At 35.7% G+C, this 17203-nt stretch overlaps 1 protein-coding gene across 2 annotated transcripts in view; it reads left to right on the top strand.

Annotated features, from left to right (window-relative positions):
• The window catches only part of ALDH1A2 (aldehyde dehydrogenase 1 family member A2), an 88953-nt gene that overhangs the window by 49194 nt on the left and 22556 nt on the right, over positions 1-17203 (top strand). For both annotated transcript variants that reach the window (XM_015596092.2, XM_006920324.3), the window contains exons 6-8: positions 3415-3476; positions 5437-5565; positions 5685-5798. In XM_015596092.2, coding sequence (XP_015451578.1) covers positions 3415-3476; positions 5437-5565; positions 5685-5798 — 305 coding nt within the window. The remainder of the gene's footprint in view (positions 1-3414; positions 3477-5436; positions 5566-5684; positions 5799-17203) is intronic.

Here is a 17203-nt window from a genome sequence, read left to right on the forward strand (position 1 = left end):
ATTATATACCACATGGCAAGATGATTCTATATAATAAAGTAGTGAACATTTTTTATTTTAATTATTAGATTTGAAAAACATTAGAAGAAAGTATTGCTAGCTCATACAACCAGTTGTTTCATAGATTTTCATTAAGGTGAGGCTGACAAGTAGCTATTTACATATTTTTAAAAGATGAGTTGATTTAACAGAATTATTAAGTAATAGAGTAAGTGATACTTGGATACAGCAAAAATTATGAAGATGGCTCTTGAGCAATTGGCCTTTGGGTAACTTTAGTCTAGAAACTTGGTGAGATTGGAGACAAGATTATAATAGCTGTGAAGGACCTCTGAGGTACCTTTTGCCCTAGACAAGGGTACACATGGAAAGCACAGTTCTTTGTTTGCCAAGCACCCCAGGTCAGAGTAGGGGTGACCAGATGAGAATGCAGACTGAGCTCAAGGTCTAAGGCCCTTTCCTTATGTCTTTCACTTAGATCTCTGTTGGGAAGAGTTTAAGCACCAAAACCACCCTTTATCTCTTAGTTAACTACTTAGAGGAACCGTAGGGATGGAAGATTCTTCATTCCCTTTCTTTGTGTCAGCTTTTAGCTAATCGTACAGTCTATAAACAGTTTATCCAAAGAAGTTTTCATTCTCCACGACTCAGTGTCTCTTGGGACACAATTATGGAATTGAGTTCAGTTTCTTATGAGGTCAGCTTTTTAAGATTTTGCCTACATTTTCTTCTTCTCTCTTTTATTTCTTCAGTACCTTGCAAAATTATGTAAGTAATATAACTAAATTCTTAAGGACTTAGAATGTGTGTGGAAATGCTTACTGAATCACCATGCTATGCTTGTGCAAGTGCCTTGTGGACTTTCTCTGAACCATTCCAGTTTCCTACACTTGCTGCTAAACAAACACCTGTGTTGTTCTTCAGTTTTTCAGTCTCATTTTTTTTCCTCAGTTCATTTGCCTTCCATCTTTATCTTACACTCTGATTTTAAGGTCTGTGATTATCTACCTGAATCCATCACCTTAGCCAAATTGTAGAGTTTAGTTAGGAGGGATTTCCCTGAAGATGAAACTCTAGCCTATTGATGGGTGTCATTGCTCCTCATAGAAGACCTTCCTTGGAAGAAGAGCCTGACATCACATTTCTATCTTCTGGGAAAAAACAAAAACAAACAAACAAAAAAACAACCCACAATGTGAAACATTAAAAGTATTAATATTAAAAAAAAAAAAAAGAAACACCTTTCTGGAGGTTTATAAATTGAATAATGCTAGTAATTTGGACTATTGTAAAGAATGATTTCTATGAAAATCTTAAGTTGTCTGCATACAAAACTAAAATACTTAATTTGATTTTTAAAACATTATTCAGACTTCTTACAGCCATCCTGTGGACAGTTTCCACATATTGTCTGTTTTTTGTTGTTGTTGTTGTAATAGAGATATAGTCTACAATCATTTCCTTCCTACATTTGCTGAATGCTGCCTACTTCCCAATTTCTTCCATTTAAAGAAATACACATAAAACAAAATTAGGAGACAAGCAGCAGATTAGGGAAAAACTTTGTTTATACTCATAACAAAGGCCTAATTTCCTTAATATACATAGAGTTCTTTGAGTGACTAAAATGATGAATAACCCAATAGAAAAATGGCAAAGGATATAAACCTGAGGAAAAGGAAATTGGCCAGTAAACATAAAAAGATATTCAACCCATATATCATTAAACACAAATCAAAAAGAATTGCCATTTTCCACCTGTCAGGTTGACTGAAATTAAAATGTTTGAAAAATCCCAGTGTTTAAGGGTAGGAAAAAATACCATGTTGTTGGAATTATGAATTGTGTAACTTTTCTGAAGGGTGATTTGGCAAGATTTCTCAAAATGCGAAATGCACATATGCTTAGACCATGAAATTCCACAGATATGCCAAGATATATAAAATGATAACTGTTTACAGCATTATTTATAATAGCCTAAACTGAAAGCAATCTCTGTGTCCCTCAGGATAGTTTACAAGTAGTACCATTATTTATTGAGCCAGTGCAATAACATTCAGCAGCCAAATATGTTAGCTTTATATGAAAAAGAAAAATTGGAAAAATATTGAAGACTGTGAATAATGTGATGCCATTTGTATTTTAAAAAATGGTAGGGTGGGGAATAAAAGGATGCTACATATACTTGTATGAAAAAAAATTCTTTGAAAAGATACACCAGCAACAGATAGCTGTTAATTCTGGGAAGAAGTCCAGTAGAGACAGTGAGGGAGGGAGGGAGGGCGAAAAGGAAGGAGGGAGGAAGACCTTTAATTATTTTAAAATGTATAATTTTGAATTTAATTCAAATGATTCTGTGCAATGAATATTAGTGATTCAGATGTGTTGAGAGACAATGATAAACAATCACATCATTTCTCTTCCCCAGCCCACACACTCCTCTTGTCCCCACCTTCATCCCTATCTGTAATAGTAACACTTTTCATCAGTATTAACTGAGGGCCTTCACTTTCCCAGGGGGATAGCTTTTGAGAGAGAAAACAAACATCAGGGCTGGCAACTGAGGGAAAAACAAAGACTTTGCCCAGTACCAGAAATGAAAAGACATATGCTAAAAACCAGTCATTCTTTGGTTATTTCACTTAGCCATTTAAAAGAATTCTGATAAACGTAATGGCATTTTCCTGAAGAAGAATTGGTTTGGATTTCTGGGGTGCTTATTTCAATTTCCTTTTGCTCTTATAAGGAAAACAAAGTTCTTAAATCATCCCTATTTCCATGGCTAGTTTGAGGGCAGAGGCTTTGGTTTATTGATGGAACATTCTTTAAGTGGACTTTTTTTTTGCCTTCTTGAAATAGACCTACATATTCCTGCATTCACCCAGTGCCCAGGAAGTGCATTTTGATGCCTGGATTGAATAATGAATAGATTTTACTTTTACTCCTCACTTTTTCCAGTAGCCTAGCATTTCAAATTTACCTAATAGCATTATACTTCGTTTTTAAGAAATACTTTATAAAGTTATTTAAAATTTGAGGTACCTCAGTTTTTAAATCGAATAACTGTTCTACATATAAGTATCATTTTAGTATTTAATATAAAATTTCATATTCGATATTTTCCAGTTTCCAGCTCTCCCAGCCCCCTCCCTGCCCTTCCCCAGGACTGCTTCTAGTGCCATCAGCTTGTCCTGCATTTTGCCTTCGAGGTCAGCACTCTGCTTGGGTGTCTGAGAGCCATATCTGGAGATACCTTATGTCAAGTGCTAGGTCTACCAGCTTCCATACATGGTTGAGGAGGATATTTTCTCAACTTTATTTATAGTTTTTTTTTTCCTTCACCCAAATTCTCCCTCTGCATTTTTTTTCTTGTAATCTGAATTCTGTGGTAGTGACCATGCTCATTTCCTTCAGATGGAGACTATTTTACCTTTACAAGACACGAACCCATCGGAGTGTGTGGACAGATCATCCCAGTGAGTATATCTCCTTGCGCCTCGTAATTTATTTTCACTTGAACCAGTTCTCTTAAAGATACATAAAACATGGACCTCAGCGATGTGTGTTTTCCATTACTGGGGGAAAAAAACTGAGCTCATGTTGTTGACATATCTTTAACAGCCTCCCTGCAAATGCTTATTTGAACAGGTTAATAGGGTTTCAGCTCCGTTACCAGGAGTTGAGTTCTCAAGTCATGGAATTCTCATGATTAAAATAAGCAAAGCCAACCCCAGTGTATTAATAACCTGCCCCTTGGTTATGGATGTCCATTTGGCTTATGGAAAATTAATGCTTTGTTATATTTGCTTGTTTATTTTTTAAAACTGTGACTCACCATCTTTCCAGGCATATTGTTTTATATGGTCTTTTAATCCCCATTCTTTCCCACTGTTTCTTTTCATAAGAATCGAAGATAGAAGACTCTACAGAAGACACAGCAGTACAATTAACGTCACGGTCATAATTGAAACCATGCTAGGCTGTTGTGTGTCTTGTAAAGGGAAATAGATGCAGTGCTTTGTGTTTGGATTGAAACATTAAACATTGTCTTTTTTCTCTCTCTCTCCCATACACAGCCTTGGCACCATACATCGAAACTTGCAACAATACTAGCTAATAGTTCTGGCAAGGATTTCAGGGGAGGTTCAAACTAAACTCTTACACTATAGTCAAGAAGTTTCTCTTCTCAAAACACAAGAGACTAAGTCAAGATAATCTTTGGCTTTGGGGGCAAAGCTTTTTGAGCGGTATTAATGTTTTGTTTTGTTTTGTTTTTTTAATGACTTACAAACTCCTGGTTACTGTGAAATTTATTAGAGAATGAAAACGAAAAATGAGAGTTTTGGTTTAAGTTCTGTTCCTAAACTACCCAGGGAAAGAAATCCCACTTGGATCAGAGCAAGGTGAGGTCTGTCACCTTAACTGCAGGAACTCAAACCTGCTCTTCTTGCCCTTCCCAGACTTTCAGAGCTGCAGCTTTCACTGACAGGACAAGAGCTGCTTGTCAGCCAGCTCCAGCTCAATTACAGCAACCAAGATTTATATACTGTAGATGGAATTAAAACATCACTGTGGACTCCCAAGTTTATAAACAACTAAGGGGAAAAGAAATTGGGTGTTTGGTGAAGGCAAGACACTTGTATATTTTTGCAAGCTTGCCAGGGCCAGTGAGAATCTTTCAAGGATGGCAGCTGAGATGCTTCAGGCAGAAACACATTGTGGTCAGGGGCTGAAGCCAGGGGACCAGGATTTCTGTTTTCTTTCTTAATGAAATTATCAACAACACCTGATAGTGCTGAGCCTCATGCCTGAGCATATGACAATACAAGACAAACTAAAATTATTGCATACTAATAATTTATTAATTCATAATAAATAAAGATATACTTTACAATAATAAATAAAAGCATATCTTAATTTTTTTGCAATCATGTGTTTTGCGACAATACGCATATGTAAAGAAGAGGTGCTACCTTGAAATGTGCATTGACTTAAATGTAATTCACAGCTGGGACTTTCTCTTCTCGTTCTTCCACACTGAAGAGTTTTCATACCAGTCTGACATTTCTGTGTAAAAATCACAAATGTAAGAAAAAGTTCTCATACACAAGAACTTACTGGAACCAAAGTTTAGTTTTAAAAACATGTAGAATAACAACAATGAAAAACCAAAACAAAACAAGGGAAAAAACAAAGATTCTCTTTACACCATGAGATTTCTTTTGGTGGGTACTTGGAATACAGTAATTTGGATTGTCAAGGTCAGTCCTATTGTATTCGTAATGAAGTAATTAAAAAAAATCCAAACATCTACACTTTGTGGTGAGACAAGATTTATGTTGAGGACTAGTCTGAGAAATCTGAGAAGTCACAGCTTGAAAACAAAGTTGTGGAGGAATATTTTTCATCTATCAACCTTGAGTTTTTTCCTTTCAGTGGAACTTCCCCCTGCTGATGTTTGCCTGGAAAATTGCTCCAGCTCTGTGCTGTGGTAATACAGTAGTTATTAAACCAGCAGAGCAGACACCGCTCAGCGCGCTCTACATGGGAGCCCTCATCAAGGAGGTAAGAGAAACCGCCTTTAGGAGTGTCTCCCACTTCCCATACAGTTGGTGCCTACTGGAGCATATCTGATTTAATGTACTTCATCACAACCCACGTTTCCTTCAATTTTGTTTTGTTAGGCTGGCTTTCCACCAGGAGTCATCAATATTTTGCCAGGATTTGGGCCGACAGCTGGGGCAGCAATAGCTTCTCATATTGGCATAGACAAGATTGCATTCACAGGGTCTACTGAGGTAGGTATCTGGGAAACCATGGGTTGAGGATCAGTCCTGCAAATGAGTAGAAGGTTTAAAAGAAAACTGAAAATGTTACACAGAGAGGCTGGACGCCAAAGGGCGGTGAGCACCGAAACCCTCAAAGGGCAGCGTCGGTCGTGTAGCTGGAAGACGGACGAATGTCAAAGTACAGGCGCACATTTGATGCCACAGATCTCTGAGCACTTTTGTGATTGCCATCTGTGTAAAACCTGACCCAGACAAACAAACAAAACCCTATTACCTTTTGAAATAAAAAGAACACATATCAGAAGCAAACACAAACAAAAACCATTCCAGAAGAGATTGCCCCAATGGATGGGGTTCTGATGACTTTCTTGAGTCAAGAACAATAATAGCGGAAGCATTATTGTTTATAAATTAATCTCTGGTAGAGATTAAAATAGAAACACAACTCTCTCCTCTCATTATTTCACCAGATCCTGTTGGTGCAGTTGGCAATTAACAGGTCCATGAGTTATAAGGGATGATATAGAGCAGAGGTCAGCAGACTTTTCCTGTAAAAGGCCAGATAGTAAATGACATAGACTTTGTAGGCAATACAGTCTCTGCTGCAGCTGCTTGTCTATGCCCTTGTAGTGTGAAGTAGCCATAGGTAATGTATAAGTTTATGGCTGCAGGCCCATAAACTTTATTTACAGATATTAAAATTTGAATTTCATATAATTTTTACACATCACAAAATATTAATCTTCTTTTGATTTTTTTCCCCTCAACCATTTAAAAACACAAAAACTGTTCTTAGCTCTTCAGCCATACTAAATAAAATAGGCAGCAGGCCACATTTGGCCCATAGGCCATAGTTTATTGATTCCTGATAAAGAGTCAAAAGTCTGCTTAGAGAGGTTTTTAACGAATGCTACTCCAAAATGTCTTGGATTCAGGTAACAGAGATGATAAAAAAGAGAATCTCATTTACTTTATCAAGTAGAACTTCACAGATGACATCGCCATTAAACAAAAGATGTTTGCAGATCTAGGACAGTGCTACCTAATAGAAATAGAATGAGAGCGACCTTCGACATTTAAAATTTGCTATTAGCCACATTAAATTTTTTAAAAGTTAATTAATTTCATAATTTTATTTAATCTGACATTTCCAAAATATTTCAACTTATGACCAATATAAAAATATTACCACAGTATTTTGCATTCTTTTCTCCAAAATGAAGTCTTTGAAATTAGGTATGTATTTTACATTTACAGCACATCTCAGTTCAGACTAGCACCTGGTCAAGTGCTCTGTAGCCACGTGTGGCTAATAACTACCATGTTGAACAGCACGGGTCTAAGGACTTGATTACATCACCTGATACCGTTAATGATACTTGGTTAAACTGACTCATCTTTAAAAATTTCGTTAGAGATTAATATACCTGAGTGTTAATTTATAGTTACAGATTACAGTTTTATGTTTGTCAAGAGTTAATCTTGTTTGTTTCCAAACCTTTTATTCTAGTTGTACTTGTTACAGTAATTTTGAAATTTTAATGATATCTGTAAACCAAAATGTAAGTGTAAAATAATTTATTGTTCTTACTTAAACTAAGTCTAATTCTTTGAAAGGATTTGCTAAGGACTAGATGCTAAGGGAAACTGGAATCATCTAGGAGTGGGCAAGACAATTGTAAACAATTGGAGGGAAAATATAAATCTAGCTAGAGTGTGCGCTTGGATTGTTTTGCAAATGTTTTAAAGTCCTCACTCCACTTTAAAGAAACTGAAACCAGAAATCTTAAAAAATATTTTAAGGATATGTTTTAATCAGAAAGGATAGGTGGACCCATAATTAAAGAAAAGTCCTTGGTCCTATATCCAAAGACTGGAGCATGAATGTACATAATTTTTAAACTAAAATAAAGTACTTAAAGTATCTTTCCCTGCTTTAACCTTTTTATCGTTAATCAACCAGTGGTCCATTGGACTTTTAATTGGCGTTGTTACCTGTCAATATTAGATTGAGAGTAAGTGCTTTCTCTACATGATTGACTCTTCATCTAGGAACATGGTCTAAATCTCTCATTTGTCCTGTAATGTTCATCACTGATGTCATCATATAGCTATTAGGATTTCTAAGCATTTAACTTTTTCTTCCAAAGATATTTTGGTCTAAAAACTGAGCGCTCTTTTTAAAAATTCACAGTGTCACATATTGGAAACTTAATTCAATGGATGACCTAATCTTTCAGGCCAGACAAGAAGTGGCATAGTGAATCAGTAAGATGATTATGCTCATTTCCAGGCTGCTTGGGTTCAAATCTTTGTTTTGCCATTTAAGACTTTCTTTTTAACTTCTAAAAAGACTTCATCGAAGTATAATTTACATACAATAAAATGCACTTATTTAAGTATCAAATGTATACACTCATGTAACCATCATCGAAATCAGGATACAGAATTTTTCCGTACTTTAAAAAGGTTTCTCATGTCTCTTTGTGACTAAAGCCGCATTTCCAGACAAACATTGATACTTTTAATTAATTTTGCCGATTCTAGAATTCATATAAATGAAATAATGCCGTATGTACTCTTGTGTGTCCATTTTTTGGGTTGGTGTTCAATATTTAATTAATTATTGATATGGTTGCATTTAAACCACCCATCTTGATTTTTGTTTTCTACTTGTCCCATCTGGTGTTTTGTTCCTTTTCCCCTCTTTTTCTGCCTTCTTTTGGATGAATCAAGAACTCCATTTTATCTTTTATTTTGGATTATTAGCTGCACCTCTTTTTAAAATGGTTGCTTTAGTAATTATAACCCGCATCTTAATCACAGTTGACTATTACATATATTGTGTCCTTTATATATAATATAACAACAGAATTCTTCCATTTCTCATCTTATTCTTAATACTATTGTTTTCCTATGATATACTACTACATATGTTATGTACCCCACAGTACATTTCTACTCTTTTTGTTCAACTAGCTTTTTGAAAATTTTTAAAAATGAGAAAAAATTGTTTGACATTTACTCACATACTTGCCATCAATAACCCACAGTATATTTCTACTCTTTTTGTTCAACCAGCTTTTTGAAAATTTTTAAACATGAGAAAAAACTGTTTGACATTTACTCACATACTTGCCATCTCTGGCCTTCCTTTTTTTTTTTTTTCCCTTATATCATTTTCCTTCTGCGTAAAGATCTTTAGCATTTCTTATAGTGCAGGTCTGTTAGTGATGAATTCTCTCAGCTTTTGTTTCTCTGAAAATGTCTTTATCTAATTTTCATTTTTTATTACTGTTTTTTTTCCTGAATATAAAATTCTGATTAGACATTTTTAATTTTATTTTACTTTCAACATTAAATATGTTATTGGATTTTTATCTACTTGTGCTGTTTCTAATGAGAAGTTAGCAGTCATTCTTACTTTGTTTTACTATACATAATGTTTTTTCTCTGGTTGCTTTTAAGATACTCTTTTTACTGGTTTTCAACAATTTGATTATGATGTGTTTCTGTGGTTTTTTGTTTTTGCCCTGATCGAGGTTCATTGAAAATTCAAGGATCTATGAGTTTATAGCTTTCATCAGATTTGGAAAACTTTGACCATTATTTTCTTCAAATACATGCATGTGTGTGTATATGTATTGGCTTTTTTCATGTCTGTTACTTTTTGAAAGCATGCTGAACATTGTGACCATTACTGAACATTTGGATTTTGTTATTCTTTAAAGTAGTGTACTTTTTTTTTCTGACAGGTGGTTAAGTCACTTACAGTACATCTTGACCTTTTTGACATTTAATTTTAAGCTTTATTAGGACTAGTTTATCATTTACTGAGATACTAAAATTTACTCAGATTACTAAGTTGAGATCCTTCTGGAGTTTCTACTGAGGGCACCCAGTGTTCAACAAGGTCTTTTCCTCTCTGATTGGTCAGAACCCAAGTGTCTGTCTGCCAGCCTGTACAAGCTCTGGGAATTATTCAGCATACAGATTACCTGGTCTTTGTTCTTAATCTAGTCTCATAGAGCCTCACCCCATTTATTCCCAGCTTAGCAGTCAGCCAAAGACTCATGGGGGCTTCCTTGGAATTTTCTGGACCTCGTTCTCTTCCTTTGGTACTCAGCCCATCACATTTTAGCCCCCTCAGCCTCTGAAAACTCTGATCTGTTTCATCAATTCAGTAACACTGCCATGTTCTACTTTGGTCTCCCCATCCCATGCTGTAGTCTACAGTCTTTTGGCAGAAAGGTCTTCTCTTGTCTGTTTCTCTTATATCTAGAATCACAGTCCCATACTGTCTGATATACAGTTTGAAGAAAGAAATTTCATGTACTTGTCTAGTTGTTTACAGTGTCAGGGGAAGACCAATGCCAGTTACTCCATTATGACCAGAAGCAGAAACCCCTATTGTATCATTTTATTAATTTTGATATTTTTCTTTGATTTCTTTCTCTAGGTTTCAGGCAGATTACTTATCCTCATAGTGTATCATTGCCTCATACTCGATATATTATAGTCAATGAGGTTACAAGTTTACTTACTTCAGTAGATATAATTAAAGCCTTAATACAAATCTAAAGACATTTGGATTCAGAAAGAAAAGTCTCTGGTTTACTTAGTATAGAATATTTAAAAAGGACTTTAGAACAATAAATAACATTTTAAATCTCTTTGGGTGAGCTGATTTGCTTTTCAGTTTCAGTGTTGATTTTTTTAGCTTTAGTTTCAGAAGATGACAATTTCTGGTCATATATATAGATTTGGCAATGGGGAGGATAGCATTCTTTTTAAAGTCTATCTCATAGGCTTCTCTTTACTACCTCAAGTAGTATCTGATGTGTAGTCAACAAGCATTATAAATATTTGTTAGCAACACCAAGGAGGAAAGACTTTGAGAAATAAATGCTTAATCTCAGAGCTAGAAGGTGATATGTCAAATGGAGCACTTTTCTTCTTTAAAAAGCCACCAAAAGCTTAGAGTTTGATCTTTTTTACTATGTATTTATACTATTATGGACTAGTCACTTAATTCTGTACAAAATTGGCTTAATAATTGAAGAGAAAGTGGGATTTGATACAGGTCTTATAGGATATGGATAAGTGGGGAGCAGTATTAGTAAACAACTAGAGTCTGCAGAGTATAGAAAGTCTCAGTGGAGTAGAATGGGGCTCGGGAAGGGATTGGGGAGAAAAGTTGAGAGGCAGATGAACTTGAAAATAAGATTATGCAAATCAAACCTTTGGGAAAATTAGTTAAAAAAGTTGAGGCCAAAGTATAGAAGACCTTCCAGACAAAGACATCACATGAGAACTATACACCAATGTCCTTCATAAATTATAAACACAAAAACACTAGCAAGCAGACTCTAGTGACGTATAAAAAGGATTATACATCCTGACCAAGTGAGATTTATCCCGGGAATGCACTATTAGTTTAACGCCCAGAAATCAATGTAATAATACTTCATATTGATAAAATAAAGGACAAAACCACACAGTCATTTCCATGCACACACACAAAAAGCATTTGACAAAATCTTAATGCCACATAGAGACTTGTACAAAGATGTTATTTGTAATTGCCAAAAAGTAGAAATAATCTATATGTCCATGTCCATCAAATGACAGTCGATAAACAGATTGTGGTATATCTACATCCATACAAATGGGATCTTATTCAGCCATAAAAATGGAATGAAGTACTATGCTATAACATAGATGAACCTTAAAAACATTATGCTAAATGAAAGAAACCAGTTATAAAAGGCCACATATTGTATGATCCTATTTATATGAAATGTCCAGAATCAGCAGATTAGTGGTTGCCCAGGGCTGGAAAAAGGGGAAAGAGGTGAATGACTGCTAATGGATATGGTGTTTATTTTTGGAGTGATGAAATGTTCTGGAGGTAGATAGCAGTAATCTTGTGATGGTTGTACAATGCTTGATATTGGCAGATAATCAACAAATTCCGGTACCATTCTATTCTCAGAATAATTTCCCAGGCCTAATATTGAATGATATTTGAAGGACCAGCACTTTCAAAAACCTCAATTGGAATTTGTGATGGTTGTACAACGCTGAATATACTAAAAACCATTGAACTGTATACTTCAAAAGATGGCTTTTATGGTATATGAGTTACATCTCAATAAAGCTGGTTAAATAGATAATTTTTTAAATGCATTTGAGGCTTTAAATTGTGATTATTAATAGCCAGCATCGATTGAGCGCTTACTGTATGCCAGGTACCTGTTAAGTGCTTTGCATATATCATCTCACTACATCTACATAGGTGTGCAGCATGTGTCTGGGAGAAGTTAAATAACCTGTCCATGGTCACATGCTAGGAAGTTGTAGGTCTGAGAATCATCCAGAGCCTGTACTCCAAATCACAGTGCTATACTGCCTCTCTGGCTAAGGGACTGTTCACCATTCTATGGGTGGAGGGAGCCATTAAAAATCAGGAATGGCATATCAAAGGGGGTACTTAGGAAGCATACTCTCTCAGTGGAACATATTTTGTTCAAAGCATGGTCAAAAGTAATTCCGAGAGGTCGTAGACACTGTTCTAACTCAAATATTGTCCCTTTTCTTCTAAAATTTACTTTAAAATTGTAATGGTTAGCCTTTTTATATCTCATTTGATACATTATGCTTCCATCTGACAGTCTCTGATATAGGACCTAGAAATTATAAACCCAGTCTATCTCAAGTCCATTCCACAAACATTTATTGAGCACCTATTAAATGTCAAGTACTATGCTGGACCTTAGATAACTTGTGCAATTCAGTTTAAGACAGGTGATAATCTGTGAATATGAAGCTACTGTAGTGTGGTGTGTATGGGTGCGTGGAGGAAGAGAAGGATAATTCTGCACCATTTTACTTAAAAATTTCCTGATTTTGAAGATGGTTTCTAAAATCAAGGCTAGAACTAAAATTCTCTTGTTCAGCATGGTTTTCAAATGTATCTGTGCATTAAGGAGCAATAGTGTTAGTTGAAGATATTTAAATTTGAATGAAAAGCTACTTCATGGAAACATAACAATATTTTAAAAAAAGATAACTCTACATCTTAATTTCACAGTTATTAATATTCACAGCTGGGAAAATGCAGATCAATCTTTCTTTTCCTTTTGGAGAAAATGAAATTGTAGAGATGTGGAAACCAGAGTACGAAAAGAATTTGAAGGAACCTCAGCTGGGGGACCCTCGGAAGTAGTTTGTTGCTTGATGTTGGCAGATAATCAACAAATTCTGGTACCATTCTATTCTCAGAATAATTTCCCATGCCTAATATTGAATGATATTTGAAGGACCAGCACTTTCAAAAACCTCAATTGGAATGTAAAATGAAAGATTAGATTCCACTGTTGCCTCTCAATAGTAAATGCAGTGTTCATTTTTTGACATTTCGGGCATCTCTTTTCTTTCTTTCTTTTCTTTCTTTCTTTCTTTCTTTCTTTCTTTCTTTCTTTCTTTCTTTCTTTCTTTCTTTCTTTCTTTCTTCCTTCCTTCCTTCCTTCCTTCCTTCCTTCCATTCTTTATGATGGCATTGGTTAATGAAATTCAATAAGTTTCAGATGTACACTTTAACAGTAAGGCATATATATATATATACACACACACACACACACACACACCTTCCTTCCTTCCTTCATTCCTTCCTTCCTTCCTTCCTTCCTCCCCCTCTCTTTCTCTCTCTCTCTTTCTCTCTCTCTCTCTCTCTCTCTCTCTTTCTTTCTTTTCTTTCTTGCAGCTCTACTTTTAATAGGCATTTAAACTCCAGAGCTGTAGATTTGTTACTAAGTCAGTGTGTATCCTTAAAAGTCTCTCTTGGAAGTGAAAAGCCTTATAGAGATGGAAAAAAGCCCCAGCCCTAAGAACCTAAATCATGACAGATGGGACATGTTGAGGAGTTAGTGTGTCTGATTTCCTAACGCCCTGGACACTTGGTAGATTGAGCCAATGCTGGACACCAGATGTTCGGTGATTGCTAAACACATAATCCCAGTGTTCTAATGAAAGTATTTAATTCTTAAGGGACACAAAATGTGCAGAAATTAGGTAAAATATTAGATTTTCCCCTATACCTATTTCCCATAAATCATCTTTCTAATCCTCAGATTATATACTCTCTCATACATTTCGGCCAAGTTAATTTCCATGTACAAAACTACCCAGTGGTTTATCATAAGCAAAGGTAAAAATTGAGCTGAACAGTTAATAATCAACTTAATGATCAACAAAGACCTCCTCATAGACTTTTACATAAATTTAGGAAGAACTTTATGTAGTTCAGCTTGAGTTGACTTCTTTCAGTCATTTATTTAGAATCCCTTAAAGGAAAATAAAGTACTCCTCATTGTTTTGCTGCAATGAAAGCTTGAAAGAGTACAATACTGTGCGTCTCTAAAAAAAACTAGTGTAAATCATCATTTTTTCAATAAGAAATTTCAAAAACAGTCTTTAAATCATACTAAAAGTAATCAAGATTAGATATATTAGATCCATATCAGAAAACTAGACATAATTTCAGTCTCTATAATGATTGTGTAGAGTTGTTCACTGTACATGTTATCATTTAATTTTCCAGACTCAGATTTCCTGTCTGTACCTAATTCATGGATTGTGAGGATGAACTAAACTAGTACATCTAAAGTATTTAGCACAGGGCCTGGTTCTTAGTAAAGTGTCACTGAATACTAGCTGTCATTGTTTTCTGTTTATTTTTAAATGAAATTAATAGAGCAATTTATGCTTGGGAAAGTGTGGTGTAATAGAAAGGGGTTAGATTCAGCTGACCTTGGATCAAGTCCCATCTCTCTTACTGTGTGGCAAATCATTTAGTTTTTCTGATCTCTCATTTCTTCATCAATTAAGAGGGGCTCCGAATAACTTCATACAGATTTATTTGTGGATTAATTGAGGGAATGTATTTGAAAGTTCCAGTCCTGTTGCTTGGCACATTCTAAGAACTCAGTAACTATTAGTTGAATCTGAAACTTCCATTTGTAATGACTATGTCTATCAAACGGATTCTTGCTCGCCTCTGCCAGTTTTACTTCCCTTTTGTTTGTTTTATGACTTTTATAAATATTTTACAAATATTTTTGTCTTCTAATAACTGTTTGGGTTTTTATTTTTGTTTTTGCCTTTGCTGCTCTATTTCACTTTTTGGAAGATTGCCTGGGTGCTTGCTTGGATAAAGTGATTTTGAATCTTTTTTTTTTTTTTTAAAGTAGAGTAGTGTACTCAATTTAGAGAGTAGCGTTGGAAGAGGACACTTGGTACTTATTAAGGAACTTGCTTATGATTCCGCTATGGCCTAGATTGGGGGGGTCTACTCCTTCAACCTAAGTTTGCCAGAAATGAATTCTGGTGTAGGGAGAAATTTCTTTGCAGCAAAGTGGAATGTAGTTAGCATTGTTTTTCTGTAGTTGTTCAAGAACCACCTCACCTACAGTGATGGGGGGTGGAGGACCAGCAGAGCGGAGAGGGGCTCATTTAAATGCAGATTCCTGGGCACCATCCAAGATCTTCTTGGGACATTTGGAAATGGGGTCCAGGGATTCTCATTTTAATAGGCTTTTCTACTGATTCTTGGGTTCATTAACATTCAAGAATCACTAGTTTACACACAAGAGAAGTTGGATAATACTCCAGAACATGTTCCCAGGCCCACTTAAGAAAAAAAAAACAACTAAGCTCTGAGTTTGTTAATCTGTGCTGAAATAAAATATTTGTGTAAACTGACAGGCACCAGTCACATTGTCTGCTATGTCTTTAGGTTCATTTTAGCAATTATCTCTCTCCTGAGCACCCGAAGGAAAAAAGATTAATTTGAAATCAATTTAATAAAGCATTCCCTACGCCCATGAATTACTCAACAAAGAAACAACAAAAATGCCAGTATATTATAAGATGTTTACAAATATTTCCAAAAGTTTATACATACTATGAAACTTACAATATTGGTCATCTGGGAAAAAAACTGACTGAACGCAGGGGAACTGGTTGCCGTGTAAGCAGAGTTCTGCTTTGATTATATTTCTCAGATAGCAGCTGTAACTCCATAGTGCAACTGTAAAGTGCCAAGACTTATTTCCATAAGCAACACCTCATGAGCAAGCAGCACAGCCACTGCTCTGCCACTCTTCAGTCTGTGTAGTTAATGACATTTCCCCCTAGTTCCTCCTCCTTGTGCACAAGAACAGCCCTAGCGCCCAGAGGGCACTAATGGGCTTGCTAGCTGCAAAGGAGGTGACTTTGATCATCTTAGAACTAAGATTCCTTTTTCATCCTATAAGCATTTTGATTCCCTGTGGAGTGCCAGGCACTGGTAAAGATGTCCTTAAATCACTCCTTATTTTACAAACAAAGCAACTCGGGTTCCCGCAGTGTATAGCATCAAGCTGATTCTTGGTAAATAGAACTGATTTCTTCATGAACTTATTCCTCTCTCTCTTCTCTGTTGTTTGTGTGCTCCAGGCCTGTTTCCCAGAGGATCTCATAGGTTTAACACAGCCCTAATGCCATCGCGCCACACCTTTATGCCCCCAGGCCCGTTATGTTCCTGAGTTGTTCAAGGGAAACCAGAGACTCAGCTGACGAATTCATAGAAAAATTTACCAGCCAGGCTTAGCTGATCGGATTTCTCCCTATGTAGAATTTTTGTTGATTTAGCCCTTATCTGCATAAAAGCACTGTTCCTAAAAGAAGGTCCAAGGTTCATTTCAATCATAACTTTGTTTCTGAACGTGGACATTAACTACCATTTCCCTGTCTGACTCTCTTCCTTCCCTATGAGACCGTCAGTATAGAAGCTTTTTTCACCCATAGTAACCTAATTGGTCCATTTGATTTTTTATTTACCTGTATGAAAATAATCAAATGAGTCAACACTAACATTTCATTTAAAACATTTCCCTGATATACCTCACTTAAAATTATTAGCCCCTCTTTTTCGCTCCAAACTTATGTCTGACTGCAGAATGGACATCTCTACTTCAATGTCCAGACTCCTTAAGGTTGCAGACAAATTGATTTGTGACCCGACCCATGCACCTTCCCCTGCTCTCTAGAGTTACTTCACTGTTTGCAACCCCCACCCCCCAGATGTAACATGCCTTTCACAGTTCTGTGCCTTCGCACATGCCATTTCTTCTGTGGAAATGACTTTCCTTCCCTTACCAACCCAGTGAGTCCTTAGCTCAGTAATTATATTCTACCTTCTGTGCAGATAAATGAGAATTGGTTGATTTCTATAGTGAGTACAATGCTTTATTCTTATTTAGATTTATAATCTCAAATGTTGCTTCCTTTTAGTTTCAATCATTCATAATTTCTTTTGTTGGCCTCTAATCTGTTCTTTATTTTCATCTCCTCTTGCTTTTTTTGTTTCTTTT

The sequence above is a fragment of the Pteropus alecto genome, unplaced genomic scaffold (genome assembly GCF_000325575.1).
Source record: "Pteropus alecto unplaced genomic scaffold, ASM32557v1 scaffold86, whole genome shotgun sequence".
Lineage (NCBI taxonomy): Eukaryota > Metazoa > Chordata > Mammalia > Chiroptera > Pteropodidae > Pteropus > Pteropus alecto.